General features: G+C 41.9%; 1 protein-coding gene across 1 annotated transcript in view; it reads left to right on the top strand.

Moving 5' to 3' along the window:
* Nucleotides 1-18034, top strand: part of NELL1 (neural EGFL like 1) — a 657613-nt gene that overhangs the window by 412663 nt on the left and 226916 nt on the right. The window contains 1 exon segment of the mRNA XM_042459591.1: nt 16487-16609. Within this exon segment, the coding sequence (XP_042315525.1) occupies nt 16487-16609 (123 nt within the window).

Genomic DNA, 18034 nt, shown 5'->3' with positions numbered 1-18034 from the left:
GCCATGCCCTGCAGCCATTTGCCACTTGGCTCTGCATCGAGCAGAGCAGAGGCTTTTCTTTGGGAGGCTGGCATAGGGAGCGTGCCTCCCTCTCCCATCTGGGCTTGCCCCCAGCTACGGTGGAGTGCGGGTGGTGGGTATCCGCTCCCCCCTTCTCTTCCCCCATTTGTGGGGTCAGGGTCACGCCAGCCATTTTGTTCCCTCCCCCCAACCTCCGGTAAGTTTTCAGGGTTATTTTGCAGCCTTGCTGCTCCTGCCAGCCCTTCCCCCCACTCTTTCTGGGGGGTTGTAAGGGTCCCTGTCCCTCACCCCACATCCCCTTTGGCCTTTTTTTAAAATTTCTGGACTCTTTTTGTGGGCTGTGAGGGATAGTGGTGAGAGCTCCTATGTTCTAGTCTCTGGAGGATCTTTTCTTTTCCTTTGGGTTTGCCTTCCTTTTAAGTTGGCTCTTTTGCCTCCCACATTTTAGGCTGCTGTGGACATTTTTGTTTTGGTTCTGTTCACTGTTTTGGCGTTACCATGCCACCCAAGCCTCCTAATCCTGCATCCTCCACTCGCCCTTCCACCAGGGGTCAGACAGGTGCTCCCAGAAAATCCTGGTCATCGTTATCCCTGGTCTCCAGGTCTTCCCCAGCTGCCAGTACATCTGTGGCAGGGATGAATACCTCTTCTACAGCTTCTCCGGAGTCGTCTGTGGTTCCACCTTCACTGCCAAGTGGCTTGTCCCCAGAAGCAGCTGCCAGCTTGTCACGCTTGATTGCAGACCTGATTCAACAGGCAACTACATCCTCCCAAGCCTGTTCTTCTGTTGCGTCTGCTGTGCCATCTTCTCAACCTGTGAGGACTCCAGTTCTGAGCAGCTCCTCTAGCAGCAGTTCCAGCTCTTCCTCCTCATTGTCTTCAGATGAAGATGACCCACTCGGTGGCATCTCTTCGTTGGAAAGGCATAAGAAGAGGAAGAAGAAGCATAAAGCCAAGAAGAGGTGCCAATGTGCTCGACTAGCTGGTGCTTCGTAGGTTGCCGCTGCAGGTGGTGCAACATCTGAAGTTCCTTGTGGGAGGGATGGGTTTTGGGTGGAACATGCTTTGGTTCCTGGCCTGCCTAGGTGGGCCATAAAATGCCGGTCCTGGCGCCCTGGTCTCCAGGGTGTCTGGGTCGACCCCAAGCGGTGGATTTCCCGGTTTGTGCACCTGGTGAGAGGCCCTCTGGCTCTCACCTGCCCAAAAAAGTCAGAAAACTCATTCTTCGAGGCTGTTATGTCGACGTTTTCACCCTCCTGCAGCCGAAAGGTCAAGAGGCGGTGGCGGTGACATCTACAAGAAAGGCCAAGAGGGAACCCAAGTTGGCTCCGGCTGAACACACCTTTGCCAATTGGCTCGAAGGCTTCACTGTGTACAAAGCAGTGGTGGCCATGGCCTTTCCTGAGAGAGCTTGACATCTAGATAGTCATTTGTTAAATGTTTTGCAAGCTAAGTCCTTTGCAGGTGACTTAGCTGCTATTGCATATGATGCTGCGTTCCGCCAGACCGCCTCTCAGAACTCTAGGGCACGATGGGACACTTTACATAATGAAATCTGGTTGTTAGAAGTTGGTACATTGGCCAAGCCAAAAGGTCCTACCAAAGGACCTGTAAAAAAGGATTTTTGCCGCTTTTCTTGCTGGGATTTTAATGCTGGCAGGTGCACGCGCCAGCAATGCAAATATGAACACTCTTGTGATATCTGTAAAGGTTCTCATCCTAAGTTTTCGTGCTCACATACTAACCTTTCTTCTTAGCCCTTTCGTTCAGGGCGCCCTGCCCAAGCAGCAACCGGCAGAAAAGATGGTTCTTCGTCCTCAAATGCCAGCATGCCGGAGGGCCCAAATAGTGCTGAAGTTGTTTTACCTTCTTCTTTTCAGTTGGCTCCCACCCCTGTAAGGTCTGCTGCTCTTATTCCTCTCCTGGCTGCTTATCCTAACAGGGAGGCAGCTGCAGTATTTGCTGATGGTTTTTCCTTTGGTTTCCGCATCCCAGTTGCTTCCTTCCCATCCCACTCTAACCCTCAAAACCTCAAGTCTGCCAGAGATCAGCCAGATATCCTACGAGTGAAAATCATTAAGGAAATTGAAGCAGGCAGAGTTGAGGGCTCCTCCCCTCCCCACCTTTTGTTAACTTTCATGTCTCTCTTCTAGGTGTTGTTCCTAAGAAGGCACCTGGTGAATTCAGGATCATTCATCATTTATCTCAACCTCCTGGTTCTTCAGTTAATGATGTTATTCCCCCTGAAATGTGTTCCGTTAAATATGCTTCCTTTGACCATGCCGTTCGTTTGGTTAAGGCTTGTGATATAGGTGCCCTTATGGCAAAATGTGATATCCAATCTGCCTTTCGCTTGTTGCCAGTTCACCCTGAAGATTTCCCCCTCCTTGGTTTTAAGTTCTCTGACAACTGGTACTTTGATAAGGCCATGCCCATGGGCTGCTCCATCAGCTGTTCAGCCTTTGAAATGTTTAGCACGTTTCTAGAGTGGGAATTGAAGCGACGGGCTTCATCTCCTTTGGTCACCCACTACCTTGACAATTTTCTTTTTGTTGGGCGTGCTCATACTGATGAATGTTCCAGGCTCCTTGCTATGTTTTCAGACCTCGCAAAGGAAATTGGTGTTCCTTTGGTCGCAGACAAAACTGAAGGGCCCTCCACGTCCCTTACCTATCTAGGGATTAGATTGGATTCTGTGGCAGGTCTCTCCTGCCTCCCTGCTGATAAACATGTGACCCTTAGGTCCCTACTCCAAGAGGCCCTGCTGGCTAAAAAAGCCACCCTTAAGCAGATTCAGTCCATCCTTGGGCATTTAAACTTTGCTTGCAAGGTCATTTCACCTGGTCGCGCCTCTTGCGCTAGTATTGCTTGGTCCATGGCTGGTCCACGCCTCCCCCATCACCACATTCATTATACCAGAGCTATGAAGGAAGATCTCAGTGTTTGGCTCCAATTCCTTCAGGATTTTTATGGTATTGCCTTCTGGCAAAGGTCCTGGTCTCTCCAGGACCTTTTACAGGTTCATTCGGATGCTGCAGGGAGTGTGGGGTTTGGAATTTATTTTCAAGGACATTGGTATGCCAAAAAGTGGCCTTCTGAGTGGTTGGGTTGTGACATAGTGAGAGATATGACCTTTTTGGAACTGTTTCCCTATTGTTGCTGCTGTTCACATATGGTGCCAAAGTTTCAGTAACAAAAATGTTTGTTTTTGGTGCGACAATCAAGCGGTTGTCTCTGTGGTCAATTGTCATTCTTCCAAGTCTGAAAGGGTTATGTCTTTAGTAAGAAAGCTTGTTCTTTGCTGCCTGCATAATAATATTACACTTACAGCTTGTTTTGTCCCAGGTTTACAAAATAATGTTGCGACACCCTTTCTCGTTTTCAGGAAGACAGGTTTTGCCAGCTGGCACCCAAGGCAGATCCATTGCCTATCCCTTTCCTAGAATACCTTTGGGAGGTTGGCTGCCAGAAATAATGCAGGGAGTTCTGGTGTCTGTGGCTCCTTCTACTTTCAAAGTTTACAAGCGTGCCATTACCAAACTGTGGGAATTTTTTCATTCTATGGGCAGGCAGCCTAGATGGCCTGTTGACTGTGACACTGTTATGCAGTTTCTTGTGTGGTTGAAGCGTGCCAACAGCGCACCTAAGACTATGGCCATTCATTTAGCTGGCATTACCTTCTTCTCCAAAGCTGGTGGTTTTGCTGATCCATAGAATCATAGAATCATAGAGTTGGAAGAGACCACTAGGGCCATCCAGTCCAACCCCCTGCCATGCAGGAAATCCAAATCAAAGCATCCCTGACAGATGGCCATCCAGCCTCTGTTTAAAGACCTCCAAGGAAGGAGACTCTATCACCCTCCGAGGGAGTGCATTCCACTGTCGAACAGCCCTTACTGTCAGGAAGTTCCTCCTAATGTTCAGGTGGAATCTCTTTTCCTGTAGCTTGCATCCATTGTTCCGGGTTCTGTTCTCTGGGGCAGAAGAAAACAAGCTTGTTCCCTCTTCAATATGACATCCCTTCAAATATTTAAATAGCGCTATCATATCACCTCTTAACCTTCTTTTCTCCAGGCTAAACATCCCCAGCTCCCTAAGTCATTCCTTATAGGACATGGTTTCCAGACCCTTCACCATTTTTGTCGCCCTCCTTTGGACACGCTCCAGTTTCTCAATGTCCTTTCTGAATTGTGGAGCCCAGAACTGGACACAATATTCTAGGTGGGGCCTGACCAAAGCAGAATACAGTAGCACTATTACTTCTCTTGATCTAGACACTATATTTTTATTGATGCAGCCTAAAATTGCATTGGCCTTTTTAGCTGCTGCATCATACTGTTCACTCATGTTCAACTTGTGGTCTACTTGGACTCCTAGATCCCTTTCACATGTAGTTTCATTCAGCCAGGTGTCCCCATCCTATATTTGTGCATTTTATTTTTCCGCCCTAAGTGCAATACCTTACATTTCTCCGTGTTGAATTTCATTTTGTTAGCTGTGGCCCAGCTTTCTAGTCTATTCAGGTCATTTTGAATCTTGGTCCTGTCCTCTGGGGTATTAGCTATTCCTCCTAATTTGGTGTCATCTGCAAATTTGATAAGTATGCTCCCAATTCTGTCATCCAGGTCATTGATAAGGTCATGTTCGTCCTTTCTTATTTGAAAGGCGATCGAAGGCTGGAAGCGTTTATATAGCAAGGCCAAAGTTGCCAGATGGCCAATATGTTTCCAGCTGCTTTCTAATATCTGCTCGTTATTACCTTCAGTTTACTCCTCTGATTACGAATATGCTTTATTTTTTGCTGCATTCACGGTGGCATTTTTGGGGGCTTTCAGATTAGGAGAACTGGTTGCTTCTTCCAAGGTTGATGTATCATTTCGGGCGATGAAAGTGAGCGATTTGTCCTTCTTTAAACATGCTGTTTCTTTGGTTGTCTGCAGGTCCAAATGCGATCAACTTGGCCATGGTAAAACCATTGTAATTAGGAGGTTAAAAGGGTCTACTGTTTGTGCTGTAGAGGCCCTTCAAAAATTTTGGTCTATCTGCTCTGGCTTTGATTCTTATCTGTTTGTTCACTTGGATGGGACGCCTCTCACTCGTTTTCAGTTTGTTTCAGTGTTACGCTTGGCTGTCAAGCGGTTGGGTCTTCCTCCTGCAGATTTTGGAGGACATTCGTTCAGGATTGGAGTGGCCACCTTGGCGTCTCAAGTCGGCCTAGCTGCTGATTCCATCAAAAAACTGGCAGATGGAAATCTAAGGCCTATGCAGGTTATGTTCGTCTGCACTTGGACACTTGTGCTGGACATTGTCAACCTGAGGCTGGGTTGGCGGTAGGTCATCCCAACGCCTGGTGGTCACCAGGCATGCTGCTTATCGATTAACCATGGGGTTATTCGATGCTTCAGATCCTGACCTTATGCTTTGTGCCAACCCTTCTGTTCTGGTTTGCTGATGTTAATAAAAGTTGTGGTCTTTTCTTTCAACTTGATTTCTTGTGTTTTTTAGCACCGGCCTCACAAGCAAAAGGACAGACAGACAGACAGACCCAAGATCCAAGTGCTCTCCATACAAAAAGTTTAGGGGGGGGGGTACTTTCATGTTTTGCAGAGACTCCAGACTGTTTTCAGAGGCCAAGGAAGTCATCCAAGTGCTGTGGTAGCAATTTTGTAAATTTGGCAATTTCACAGACCCTTTCAATATATCTATATTAAATAGAGCAAACAGAATGAGCAGATGAGAAAACAAGAGAAAAACCTGAGTAAGCAGCAGTTATGCTGCCCTTCAGTTGCACTTGGGTCTGTACTGAGAAGCAAAAAGTCATAGTTGTGTCCTTTTGTGAGACAGTTGAAACAAAGCTTGAACAGATAAAAGTGATAAGCTTTTCATTTTCTCTTCCATACTGGCTGAGAGTCAATATGGCAGATGAGTAGGTACAGAACCAAAGCCTCTATAAAATGCTTATTGTTATCTTTCGTTGTTCTTGTTCACTGGATGTGTAGGGTAGTCATACCTAGCATTTTTTTCTACATGACACCAGTCAGAAGGTCATCATTTTATTTACAATAATGCCAATGTTGAGGTTGTCATCATGTTGCACACCTATTCTGAAGCGAGAAATGCAAATAACCACTGGGTGGGGGAAGAAGCTACAGTGAATGAGACAGTAGGTATTGCAAAAATAGATGAAGACTTGGGATGAAGATTCAGCTAGAATACTGACCTTTACTGATCTTTAAAAAACAGTGCATCAGAACAAATCCAAAAGTAAAGAGTAATTTATTCGCCCCCCCCCCCCATAGTGAAGGTAAGAAGATGGCTGCCATTCCATTGCTATTTCAAGCCGAGTCTGAGTAAGAGTCCTGTCTAAAATAGTGTAAGCTACTTGTGGTGGTGATGATGATTCTTTTATTCATCTGGCATAACTTGAATAGCAAAACAAAAATTGTATGATTTCTTTAAACCAAGCATTTTTAATACTTTATTTTTTAATCTGTGATTGATCTTATGGGTTTGCTCTGAACAAAAGCAAAGAAAAAAAGCATTTATTTTTGCAGGGGCAGAAATGGTAACAATAATTATCACTGCACTGAATAATATAATGGCGTATTATGGAAATATAAAAGTAAACATGCTTTGCTATTGGCTTTTTTATCTTTCTTTTAAAATTAAATTTTAAATTGGAATACCTCCAGACCAAATCAAGGTACAGAGTCCCCTGGAGAGTGTTAGAAGGAACATTTTTGGGGGAAACATAGACTGTAGCAATTATCTAAATAATTGCATGCAGAGCTTTGCTATCTACAGTGTTGTTTATATTTTTTGGTCAGACAGCCTCTTGACACCTGACCTCCAAAGTGCTTCTATGCTCTCTTTGTAAGAAAGTTTCTAAGTAAGAGGAAATCAAGCCAAAGTAATGCTACTAAGGCCAGATTATTTAATGGTATGAGGTAAACATGTACAGTCATCCCTCCATATTAGATTTATGCGTCTTGAAAATAAAACAGTTTGGGCATTTGTGTCCATAGTCTGAAGGTCTAGTAAAAAGTATTAAAAAGTGCAATTAGAGAGGTGATTGCATGAGGGGAAGCACTTTTATTTTTTTCTTCTAAAACACCTGAACCTTGATGGTGCTGAGCAAGCACCAAGCAGGTTGCATGGAGGGAAGCTCTCCACTTGAAAATCCATAAACTATATTCACTATGCATGGTGATGTCATATGAATTTTGCAGACTTACAGAATGTAACTAGATGTCCAAAGTTAACAAAGATGGATTGAAACCTATTTTTCAACATGGTACTTCTTTTTGAATCAGTGGAGATGAACCTGTCCAGTGTGTAGCAATGAGAATGCCACACCTGGGGCTATATATGCATTTAAACAGATGTTGCTTTCAGCTCTGACAGCATCAGTAATCCCTTTTGGTGGGTAGGAGTACTGACTCCAGGGACTCCCTTTCTTTGATGGGTAATCAGTTGTCAGCAGTGACAGTACCAACAATCTGTTCAGCAAGGGATATCTTTGCACTCAGCAGTACTTGTGCTATTCTCTGCAGATCTCAAGATTGGGGCAGAGCATTTTGATACAGTATATTGGTTCATAAGTGTTACTCATTGCTGCCAAGCTTAGATAGTTAACATGTCCTTTCTGGACTGCAGGTTTTTTTCCCTTTGTGTGTGTGTTACTCCTACTGTAGATTATGTTGGTTTGTATTATTAGTTTGAGGCTTTGTTACAGTTTCATGAGATGTATTGATTTTAAATAACTTTTAAAGTTTTTTTTTTGTCATTTTGCTACTGATGAAAATAGAGTTATACCTGAGTGTGCTATATGGATTATGTAGGGGAAGCTGACAGTATACCTTCAGGCAAATCTTCTGAAACATATATCACAAACTGAATAGAGTAGGTCTCTTCTGATGCAACAGCAACACTTGGCTATGTAAAATACTATGTATGCCTTTTCCCTCCCACTGGTGATAATTTTAGTGGTGCTGAAAGTTGATAAATACTGGTGTCAGTGTAAAATAGATTATTCATATAAGACCTGCCAATGATTTAAGGCGTCAGCAACATGGGTTTTTTGAATTTGTTGTCTCAATGCAGTTTTAAAATTTCATTGGCCTAATTTCAATGGCAAAAAATGGCTGTTTTATCACTGGAATAAATACAGTGTGTGTGTGTGTGTGTGTGTGTGTGTGTATTACATACAGCATTTTAAAATTATTCATTTGAGAGGAAGCTATGAAATTCTGTACATAAAGTGATGTCTACTCACAAACAGCACATTAATGCCATCAGTGCTTGGAAGATATAGGCACCCCCCTCTGGCTACTTATTCTATGCAAAACTCACACTTGGTTTTACTCGTATTTCTTTTGTAGCTATTTGGCCGAAAGAAAGTCAAATGTATTTTAGTTGTGTCCCTTCAAGACATTTCTGATGGTGACCCTAACTGTACTGCTAGTTATTTATGTCACAACAATTACCTTGATAAACACAAAAAGGTGTATCCCTAAACCAAAAAGGTCAAACAGAAAAGTTTAGGGAAAAGTGGTAGTAGAACAAATTATAAAAAGGCTTTATTAACCAATGTAATGGCAAAATAATAATATAAGAAATCAGTTTTGCCAATAGGCATAAAATACTGGAAACTGGAAGTCCCAGGTGACATACAAATGTACAAATACAGATAAAACCAAGCGCGTTTCGACAATTGTCTTCCACAGTGGAAAAAATATTATCTAGAAAGATAAAATTATAACCTCATTAGTATGTCAATAAAGAATGATAATGAAGACCATATTGAAAAATAATAGTTTACACATATACCTGTTATATCATCATTATTAGCTTGGAGTCATCCAGTATAAGTATGAGGAAAATTATATAATATATTATTATTTTGCCATTACATTAGTTAATAAAGCCTTTTAATAATTTGTTGTACTACAACAATTACCTTTACATTCAGTGATATATGGGAATTACGATTCATGAGTAACATTAGTACAAAAACCATTGCTAAGGATTCTATATAGTGTGGTATGGCAGGAGGTCAATGGGGGGGGACACTATGAGTTATTGCACTGGGTGACACCAACCCCAGTGATGACACTGCTGGCAGCAGTGATAACTCTGAGCTATGTGTCTAAAGTACCACCACCATCCTGTATTCTGTAAACCAGTCTGCTGCCCTCAAGTATGATGGAAGACCAGTGCTGAACAAAGAACCATGTGCAATTGTGGTGGGCTTCTGTGCCTGGAATGTGCAGAGAAGAGAAAATCTTCTCCTTTGCTTCAAGAATAAAATAACTGGCTGACCCTGAATACCACTTTCCAATTAACAGTCTCAGGCACTTAGCAGAGGAAAGCATGACATTGGTTCCCTTTCTTTAATATTTGATATATTAGTGATGGAAAGAATTTTTGAAAATATTAGAAATATGGTTGAAAAACATGTAGAGAGTTCCTGCTTTTCCCATCTACATGGTTTAGGAAAAATGCAGGAGCCCATGTTAGTCAATAAGTGGCAATATGGACATGCTCAAGTTGTGTGGCTGCATGCATGTGCCACTACTGATGAATTAATATGGGACAGGGCAATCTATAGATGGCTAGCATGGCACTATGGCAGGCCCACTGCACTTCAGGTGTTGAGAAATCTTCATATGAAGAATCTTAACCACATGAAAGTCTATGTAGTTTGGGACTTATTTTCTGCACAGAAAATGTAGTAACTGGGATTTATTTTGTGTAAAATATGTCAATAGTTGATTATCATAGAACAACACCATAAAAGCAGCACTTTCTGTGCATAAAAACAGCATTTTGATTTTTTAAAAAATGTTGTTTTCTGTGCAAAACAGCCAAGTATGAGTTTTGCACAGAATATGTCCTGAATTGTGAAACGTCTTTGAAAACTGCATGGGTTTTGAAGACTTTTTCTTAGCGAGAAGAAAATTGCTGAAATTACTCATTGCTACATTCAAGAAGAAACTTAAAAGAATTACATCCCTAACTAGTAGCCCTTTTAAGAAAAATGAGCATGTCAGAGAGAGCTGAAGATCTCTCTCTCTCTCTCTCTCTCTTACACACACACACACAATGTGTTTGCGCACTGCAGACAGCAGGAACTCTTTAAGTCCCTCTTCATGTTCCTCTTCATAAGATGATACAAGAGCCAGGTAGGAATGGGATGAAATTTGCTCCTTAAGGTTTCATTAAAATGTTCATAAAAATAGCAAGTTTAATAACCTTGTACAGAGAGCTTGGCATTAAAGGTTTGAAAATAAATGTATTTGCTATCTCAAAAGCAGCCCTCTAAGTTTCCTTCTTGACTGAACCATAGTAATACACATTTGGAAAGCATCTGATTAGACATCTGCTCCTGTGCTTTAATGCAAGGCTGAACCCCTTACCTAAAGCATCCATGGCAGATGTATCTCCAGTCTCTCTTCAATAATCTCTGGTGATTAAAGTTGCATAATTTCCTACAACCACTTGATGCTTGGTCCATCTGGTGCAGTTCCAAGGCTTGTTATTTCATATTGAGCCTGTTTACATACTGCTGATGCTCAGTTTAGTCATGTCATGCATTTTCTCACAATGATGCAGGAGAGAAGGATCCCATTTTCTCCACTATAGGGGCTTGATGTATGTAGCTTTAAACCAGTTCTACTAAGTTTTCTTAGGCTTATTTTCCTGATCAAAGTCAGAGCAATGCGATGCTCTAGAGGAAGTCTTCACTTTTCTGAATAGCAAGTCAGTAATAACTATCTGTAGTGTGGAGATATGATTTTTCTACAGATGCACTAAAAATAGTAGCAGTCTTCATTACAGAAACATTTAGAGTGTAACTTTTGATCAGTGCAGTAAGCTCTATTCACTTTTTGTAGTTTTTTAAAGCAGTAAAACGAAGTAATCAAAACTATGAATAGCAGGAGGAATGTGAAAAGCTGGGGAGATTCTCTCTGAATCCCACTTTGAAGATTTCCTCCGGTTGTAAATAAATTCTGTAATCCTTGAACTATGATGATTAAAGGCCAGCATGTTGTGCTAATAGTGTGCTCAGTTTGTACTGCTGAAATTCATGGTCAAACTACGTATTACTTTAAAGCTAAGCTTAGGAAGCTACTTTTCAGAAGAATGAATATGATGACATCATATTCAGACCATCTTTCTATTCAGGACATCATTCTATTCATCCTTCTGAAAAACAAGTTTCTAAAATTTCCTTCTAAGACATAGTGATTGGTGATTTTTTTAAAAAGTAAGTGCAATGACCTGAGTGTGAGAGGTGGAGATGTTAACTCTTTGCTCTCTTTTGTGATCCTGATTTGAATCAAACACCTACTTTGTTTTGCTTTTCCACAAAGGAAAAGAATGAATAATTATTGGTGTAGTGATCCATATCAGGAATTAAAAGGAAGGAAGACTAATGAACACACCCTTACCCTCTGTACTAGGAACATTATCACATGAGCCCTGTTGTCATGTCAATGATGTCACTTAATAAAAATGGAAACACATTGGGGCTGCTTCTGCCACCACATTCTCCATGACTCCCACTTGACCCTGCCTCCCTGCCCTATCTCCTAACCAGCTTTCCTTGTTTTTTTTTTAATTTTATTTTTATTTTCACTTTTCCAGGCAATTCCAGAGTTTTGATAATGCAATTTAAAGCTTTTAAATAAATAAATAAATAAATAACAAGTAAATGCCTGCATGGGAATAGTGAGGAGGGGTGAGGATAGGGGAAAAGAGAAGACACAGACACCACATGACTGACCCAGCAGTGATATTTTGCATCTGAGGATTAGCCTTACCATAAGAACTTATAATTGTGATCTCATTGATGGGTTGCCCTCATTGATGAAAAGGAATGCCCTAACCACGCTTCTGGGACTCAGCAGTTATGGGTCAGAGGCAGCTTCACGTTATAAGTATCATTCCTACTATAACCACAGTTTAAAAGCCTGTGAGTAATCTCCTTGGTGTCCCATGCTCACCTTTAAGTAAGGGGGACAAACTCACATAGCTGTTAGCTGTGTCTTTGTAGTTTTTAGCCTGTTAGTAACCAACATGTGATTCAACTTTTACTTCCTTTGTTCTCATATTCAAAGATAACAACTCTTCAGTTCAGATGCCAGAAACAAAAAAGTGGTTATTTCTCAACCAGCTAGGATGAGAAAGGGGTGACTTGGAATGGAACAGGATGATGAACCTCCAGCTCATTCACACTCACCCTCTCTGTTTTATTCCCACCTTTATTCTTGTTCTCTTCATTTTGAACTGTATATAATGAATGCATTTACATGTTACAGTTATTTAAAACACTATTCAACCACCACAGGTTACTTCACACCTTCTGCCAGCAAAGGTAAACTAATCAACCAATAGACCTCACAACTCTACCAGTATAAATAAGGGGCCATACATACTCTAAAGTGATGTTCTTAGAGTAGCAATTGTAAATGAATTTCATTACTTTAGTGAAAAACATGTAACAGAGCTAAGATTCAAGTAAACTGTTATTAACAGAGTGAGGGCTTATTACAAAAGAAGGCAGAATCAATGTCTGAGAGCTATCCCGCCTTCAGTTCACTCTGTTTCCCAGAATGGATTGGAGAACGCACCAACCATACCACAGAACCTTACCTTGCTCCTTTCCAATGCTAGGTTGGTCAAAAATAAAACCCATATCATCTATGACCTCCTCTTAGATGGGGATGCCAACCTGGCCTGCCTTACAGAGACCTGGCTAACACTATAACCTGGATGCAGGCCCTTCCAGTCAGGTACTCTGTCAGTGAGCAGGTAAGGGGAAGTGGGCAAGTGGCCAGAGTGCTTCTGGTTCATAAGAACAATCTCACCTTGACCAGGATACCTGTCCGGAAAACAAACCACTTCGAGTGTATGTACCTGAGCCTGAGGACTAAGGATAGTTTGGGGATTACTGTCCACCCCCTTGTCTAATGAGCTCCTTAACCAAGCTGACACAGCTGTCTCAGAGTTGCTGTTGGAGTCACCCAGACTTTTAGTCCTGGGCGACTTCAACATTCCACTCGAGATCAGTTTATCAAATCTTACTGGTGCAGCTCGGGAGTTCATGGAGTCCATGACAAACATGGGCTTAACCCAATTTGTTGTCAAGCCTACTCACTGTGCAGGTCATACTTCAATGCGGTCTTTAGTAAGAGCAGGAATATTCATGGGCAGAGGTAATCAAAACCACCACATTGTCATGGACGGATCATTTCCTGATCAAGGTTGAACTAAGAGCCACTGTCTGTCCTGTCGGGGGTGGAAGACCCATTAGAACGGTCTGCCCTCAAAGGCTAATGGAATCAACTAGAGTGTGTATGATAGCCCTGTTTAAATATTTGAAAGGATGTCATATTGAGGAGGGAGCAAGCTTGTTTTCTGCTGCTCCAGAGACTAGGACCCAGAGTAATGGATGCAAGCTGCAGGAAAAGAGATTCCACCTCAACATTAGGAGGAACTTCCTGACAGTAAGGGCTGTTCAAATGTGGAACACACTACCTTGGAGTGTAGTGGAGTCTCCCTCCTTGGAGATCTTCAGACAGAGGCTCGATGGCCATCTGTCGGGGATGCTTTGATTTGGATTTTCTGCATGGCAGGGGTTGGACTGGATGGACCTTGCGGTCTCTTCCAACTCTATGATTCTATGTGTCTGGTGAAAAACTTGACTCTTATCTGAGAGAACTTGCCATAGGAAATTTCTTTGTTCCTATGGAGAGGCAATATGTGCACCGAAGAAATCTTTCTCCTCTCTCTACATGTATTGCGTCTGCAGAGTCCTGTCCAGCAGAGCTGTTTAGGGTGGTAAGGGAACTGTCACAGATTCCATCTGTGCAGAACCCATTACTTAACCTGACAACAGCCTGCTGTGATGGGTTTTAACAACTTTTTCGCAGATTAAATCTCTCATATAAGAGTCAACTTGGACCCCAGTGTTTCAGCAGAGTTGACTGATGAGGTGTCCAGCAACTCCGTAGATGAGATTACACTGGGTCAGTTTCAATCTGTGAGTACTGATAATGTGGACAAGCTTCTTGGTAGAGTGAAGAAGACAACTTGCCCTCTTGATCCTTGCCCTTCATGGCTAGCCATCCGGGGGGGGGGGGGGGGGGGGAGAAGCCTTGAGGATGTTCTTGAGAGACATCATCAATGCATCCCTTGGGGAAGGTCATGTTTCATTATGTTTGAAGTAAGAGGCAGTTAGGCCATTTCTGAAAAGACCTTTGCTCAACCCTCTGGTCATGAATAGCTATAGGCCAGTTTCCCATCTACCTTTTTTGAGCAAAGTGATCGAGAGGGCTGTTGCTGTTCAGTTCCAGGTTGTCTTGGAAGAAACCAATTATCTAGATCCATTTCAAACTGGCTTCAGGGCAGGATATGGAGTTGAGACTGCCATGGTTGTCTTAGTTCATGTCCTTCATCTGGGCATCGACGGGGGTGGGGGGGTGGGTAGTGTGACCCTGTTGGTGCTGTTGGACAGCTTTTGACACAATCGATCATGACATCCTCTTGGAATGGGGGCATTGCATTGCAATTGTTCCGTTCCTTCCTCTTGGGCAGATTCCAGAGGGTGAGGCTCGGGGACAGTTGCTCAGCAAAAAAAGAGCTTAATTGTGGCATCCCTTAAGGCAACATCTTGTCCCTGGTGCTATTGAATACAGTCATCCCTCCATATTTGCGGCTTTGATATTTTCGGATTTGATTATTCACGGATTTCATTAATATGTTCTCTCTAGGACTGTCTAGGTCCTCCAGTGCAACTCTGTAGTCAACTTTAACTAAAAGTTGCACTGAAAGACCATTTGTAGCTACTCCAGTGCCATTCTATGGTCAGTATATGTTGGGCATTGACCACAGAGTTGCACTGGAGGACCTAGAGATTCCTAGAGAGGTGTCCTCTCCGGTAAAAACAGTGTTTTTGTTATTTGCGGTTTTTCCATATTCATGGGGGTCTTGTTCCCCTAACCCTAGTGAATATGGAGGGACAACTGTATATATATATGAAGCCGCTGGGAGAGATCATCTGGAGACATGGGGCGACGTGTTATCAGTACACTGATGATACCCAGATATATTTATCTATGTCTCAGTCTACAGCTTTGACTTCAGATGGTGTCTCTGCTCTCAATTAATGTCTTAAAATGGTAATGGACTGGACGAGGAAAAACAGATTGAAACTGAATCCAAACAAAACAGAGGTACTTACGGTTGGGGCCCATAACCCAGGTATTGTAGTACAGCCACTAGTCCTAGATGGGGTCACACTCTCCTCAAGGGACTGTGTTCACAGTCTGGGGGTCCTCCTAGACCTGTCACTCCAGATGACAAATTAGGTAAATGCAACAGTCAGGAGTGCCTGTTTTCAGCTTCAGCTGATATGCCAGCTGCACCCTTTCCTAGAAGAGAGGGAACTAAAAACTGGTAACTGCACATGCTGATAACCCCACAACTCAATTTCTGCAATGCACTCTACTCTTTTGCTTAGTTTGGAAATTTCATTTAGTGCAGAACATGACAGCCAGGTTGGTTTCTCGCAAAGCCAGAAGCGATCACGTAACACCTATATTAAAATCGCTCCACTGGCTGCCTATTAGTTTCTGGGCACGGTATAAGGTGTTGGTTATGTCTTTTAAAGCCCTAAATGGCTTGGGTCCAACCTATCTTCAGGAAAGCCTCCTTCAATATAATCCACCCTGCACACTCAGGTCCTCTGGGAGGAATTTATTGAAGCCTATGAAAACTAGACTGTCTGCAACCACCCAGAGGACCTTTCGGCAACTGCTCCCAGATTATGGAATGGCCTGCTGGAGGAGATCCATCACATTACTAGTTTAAACAGTTTTTAAAAAGCTGTTAAGACAGCTCGCTTCCAGCAGGCCTTTCCTGAATAGATAACCAGCCACCAAAATCACAACCCGTTACCCCTCTGAATCAGCTATAGCCATTGTTAGAACTATTTTTCTTGTTTATTTTAAAAATATGTTTTAAATTGTGAATTGTTTAATTGTTATTTTAGAGGGGGGCAGAATTCTGGTATATGGAATTGTACTGTTTTAACTAGTAAGCCTCCCCAGTTGTCCCGGACAGAGAAGCGGGATATTTATTTATTTATTTATTTATTATTCTGCAGAAAACTTTCAATGTTTATCACTAGGTAGTATTTCCTTGTAGTAATTCTCTGTGCTATCAAGTAGCATTCTTTCTCCATCTAAAATTCATGAGCTGATCTGCCATGAGTCAATACTTGAAATGGAAGCAGTGCATGTCAAGTTCTTCTGTCTAATGTCCCTTCTGCTGGGTTCAGCCATTGTAACAATCCAGTCGTTAGTTATAGCTGGTTTTTCAAATGTCAGAGCATCAGGCTGGAAATTTATTCCCCCCTCCTGCCTTTTCCTTCATTTTCTCTTTCATTGTTTTCTTGTAGAGCGTGATGAATGTGACAGCGGACAGCACAACTGTGATGAGAACGCAATCTGTACTAACACCGTCAGGGGACATAGTTGCACCTGCAAACCTGGATATGTTGGGAATGGGACCATCTGCCGAGGTAGGTCTGTTCCTCCAACATATTGATAAAAGGAGTAGACACTATTAATATTTCTTGACAGTTGCCTAAGTTTAGTAAGCATATGATTCTGGGCTCTATTAGGGTTAACCACTCTGATTTATCTCTGGCAGTTCTAGCAAGCAAAGACATTATGAGAATTGATTTATACATAATTTACTACTGTGAAAAGGTATTCATGGGCATCTAAAACACTTTTCAGTTTACTACTCATCAATATGGCTTTTTTGCATACTTTATTAACTTTTCATTGGTTTTCTACACTGTCATTTTGAGCATAATTACACAGTGAATCCCACTGTTATCTTCTGTCTTAGGTGCATGCAGTTCTTAAGCTAGAATAATTGCCATCTAAACAAGATCCATGTGGCTTTTAAACTGCAGCTGTAATTTTCTTTTATAGTAGAGTAAGCTGCCAGGAGCCACTGAATATGAGGAGTGGCAGACAGAAATGATTTTTGTTTTTGATGCAGTTTGCTTTATGGTGCATTAATAAACTAGTTGTCTGCATTTCAGAGATATCACTGCTGTTGTAGGCTTTGAGTAGACCATAAAGTGTGTGTGTCATAATATCACTGTGTATTCAATAACATGGTATTTTATGGGGGGATTTTTTTTCCTCAAAGAAAAAAAGGAGACGAAAGAGAAAATACATACCACTTTCTGATCTGGTAACTGCTGTTATTATTCAAGATGGGATTTTCTGTACCGCCCTCCTCCTCCCCCCTTTCATTAAACATGCTTCCAAAATCTCAAGCTACTGTCCTCTACTCTGCAATTGTTATTGGTATGGACCTCTGAGTAGTTACATGTAAGTCTCTGTTGTTAAATGCCCTTTAGGTTCTTGGCTATCTAAACAGTGTTATAATTTAGTTTTGATTTCCTATGAGCCTTTAGGACACAAGTTGCCAGTTAAGATTGTAGGCTGAAAGGTATACTTAGAATGTTGTAAAATGGCTTTAATTTTTTAAAAAAAATAAATCCTCGTTGGGCAGGATTTTTATTGTGCTCATTTGTGCAAAATCTAGTTTCATTTCAAAACAAGTTCTCACACATAACTCTATTTTGTCTCAAAATCTAACCACATTCAATAGCTAGAAATGAAAGGAATGCAATTATTTAATTGCCATCATCAGTGGTTGCAAATTCGTGTGCCATAAATTCAAAATGATCTCTTGTGTATGTTTATTGAGCTCCAACCAAAATTGTCTTGTAAGCAAATGGAAATTAAGTTTGGATGGCAATTTTTGTCTATCGTAATCACTGAAGAACCATTCTTTTAGATGGGCTTAGCTATGACACAAGTCCCACTGAATACAGTGAAGTTAGTTTCATCTATCTTGAGCTGGAATGGAATCTACCGGAATCTAGCTAGAATAGTGAAATACTTTTGAAATACTTTGATAA

Source organism: Sceloporus undulatus, chromosome 1 (genome assembly GCF_019175285.1).
Source record: "Sceloporus undulatus isolate JIND9_A2432 ecotype Alabama chromosome 1, SceUnd_v1.1, whole genome shotgun sequence".
In the NCBI taxonomy this organism is placed as follows: domain Eukaryota; kingdom Metazoa; phylum Chordata; class Lepidosauria; order Squamata; family Phrynosomatidae; genus Sceloporus; species Sceloporus undulatus.
Note: the sequence above shows the minus strand (reverse complement) of the source record. Positions and strands in the feature narration are given on the sequence as shown.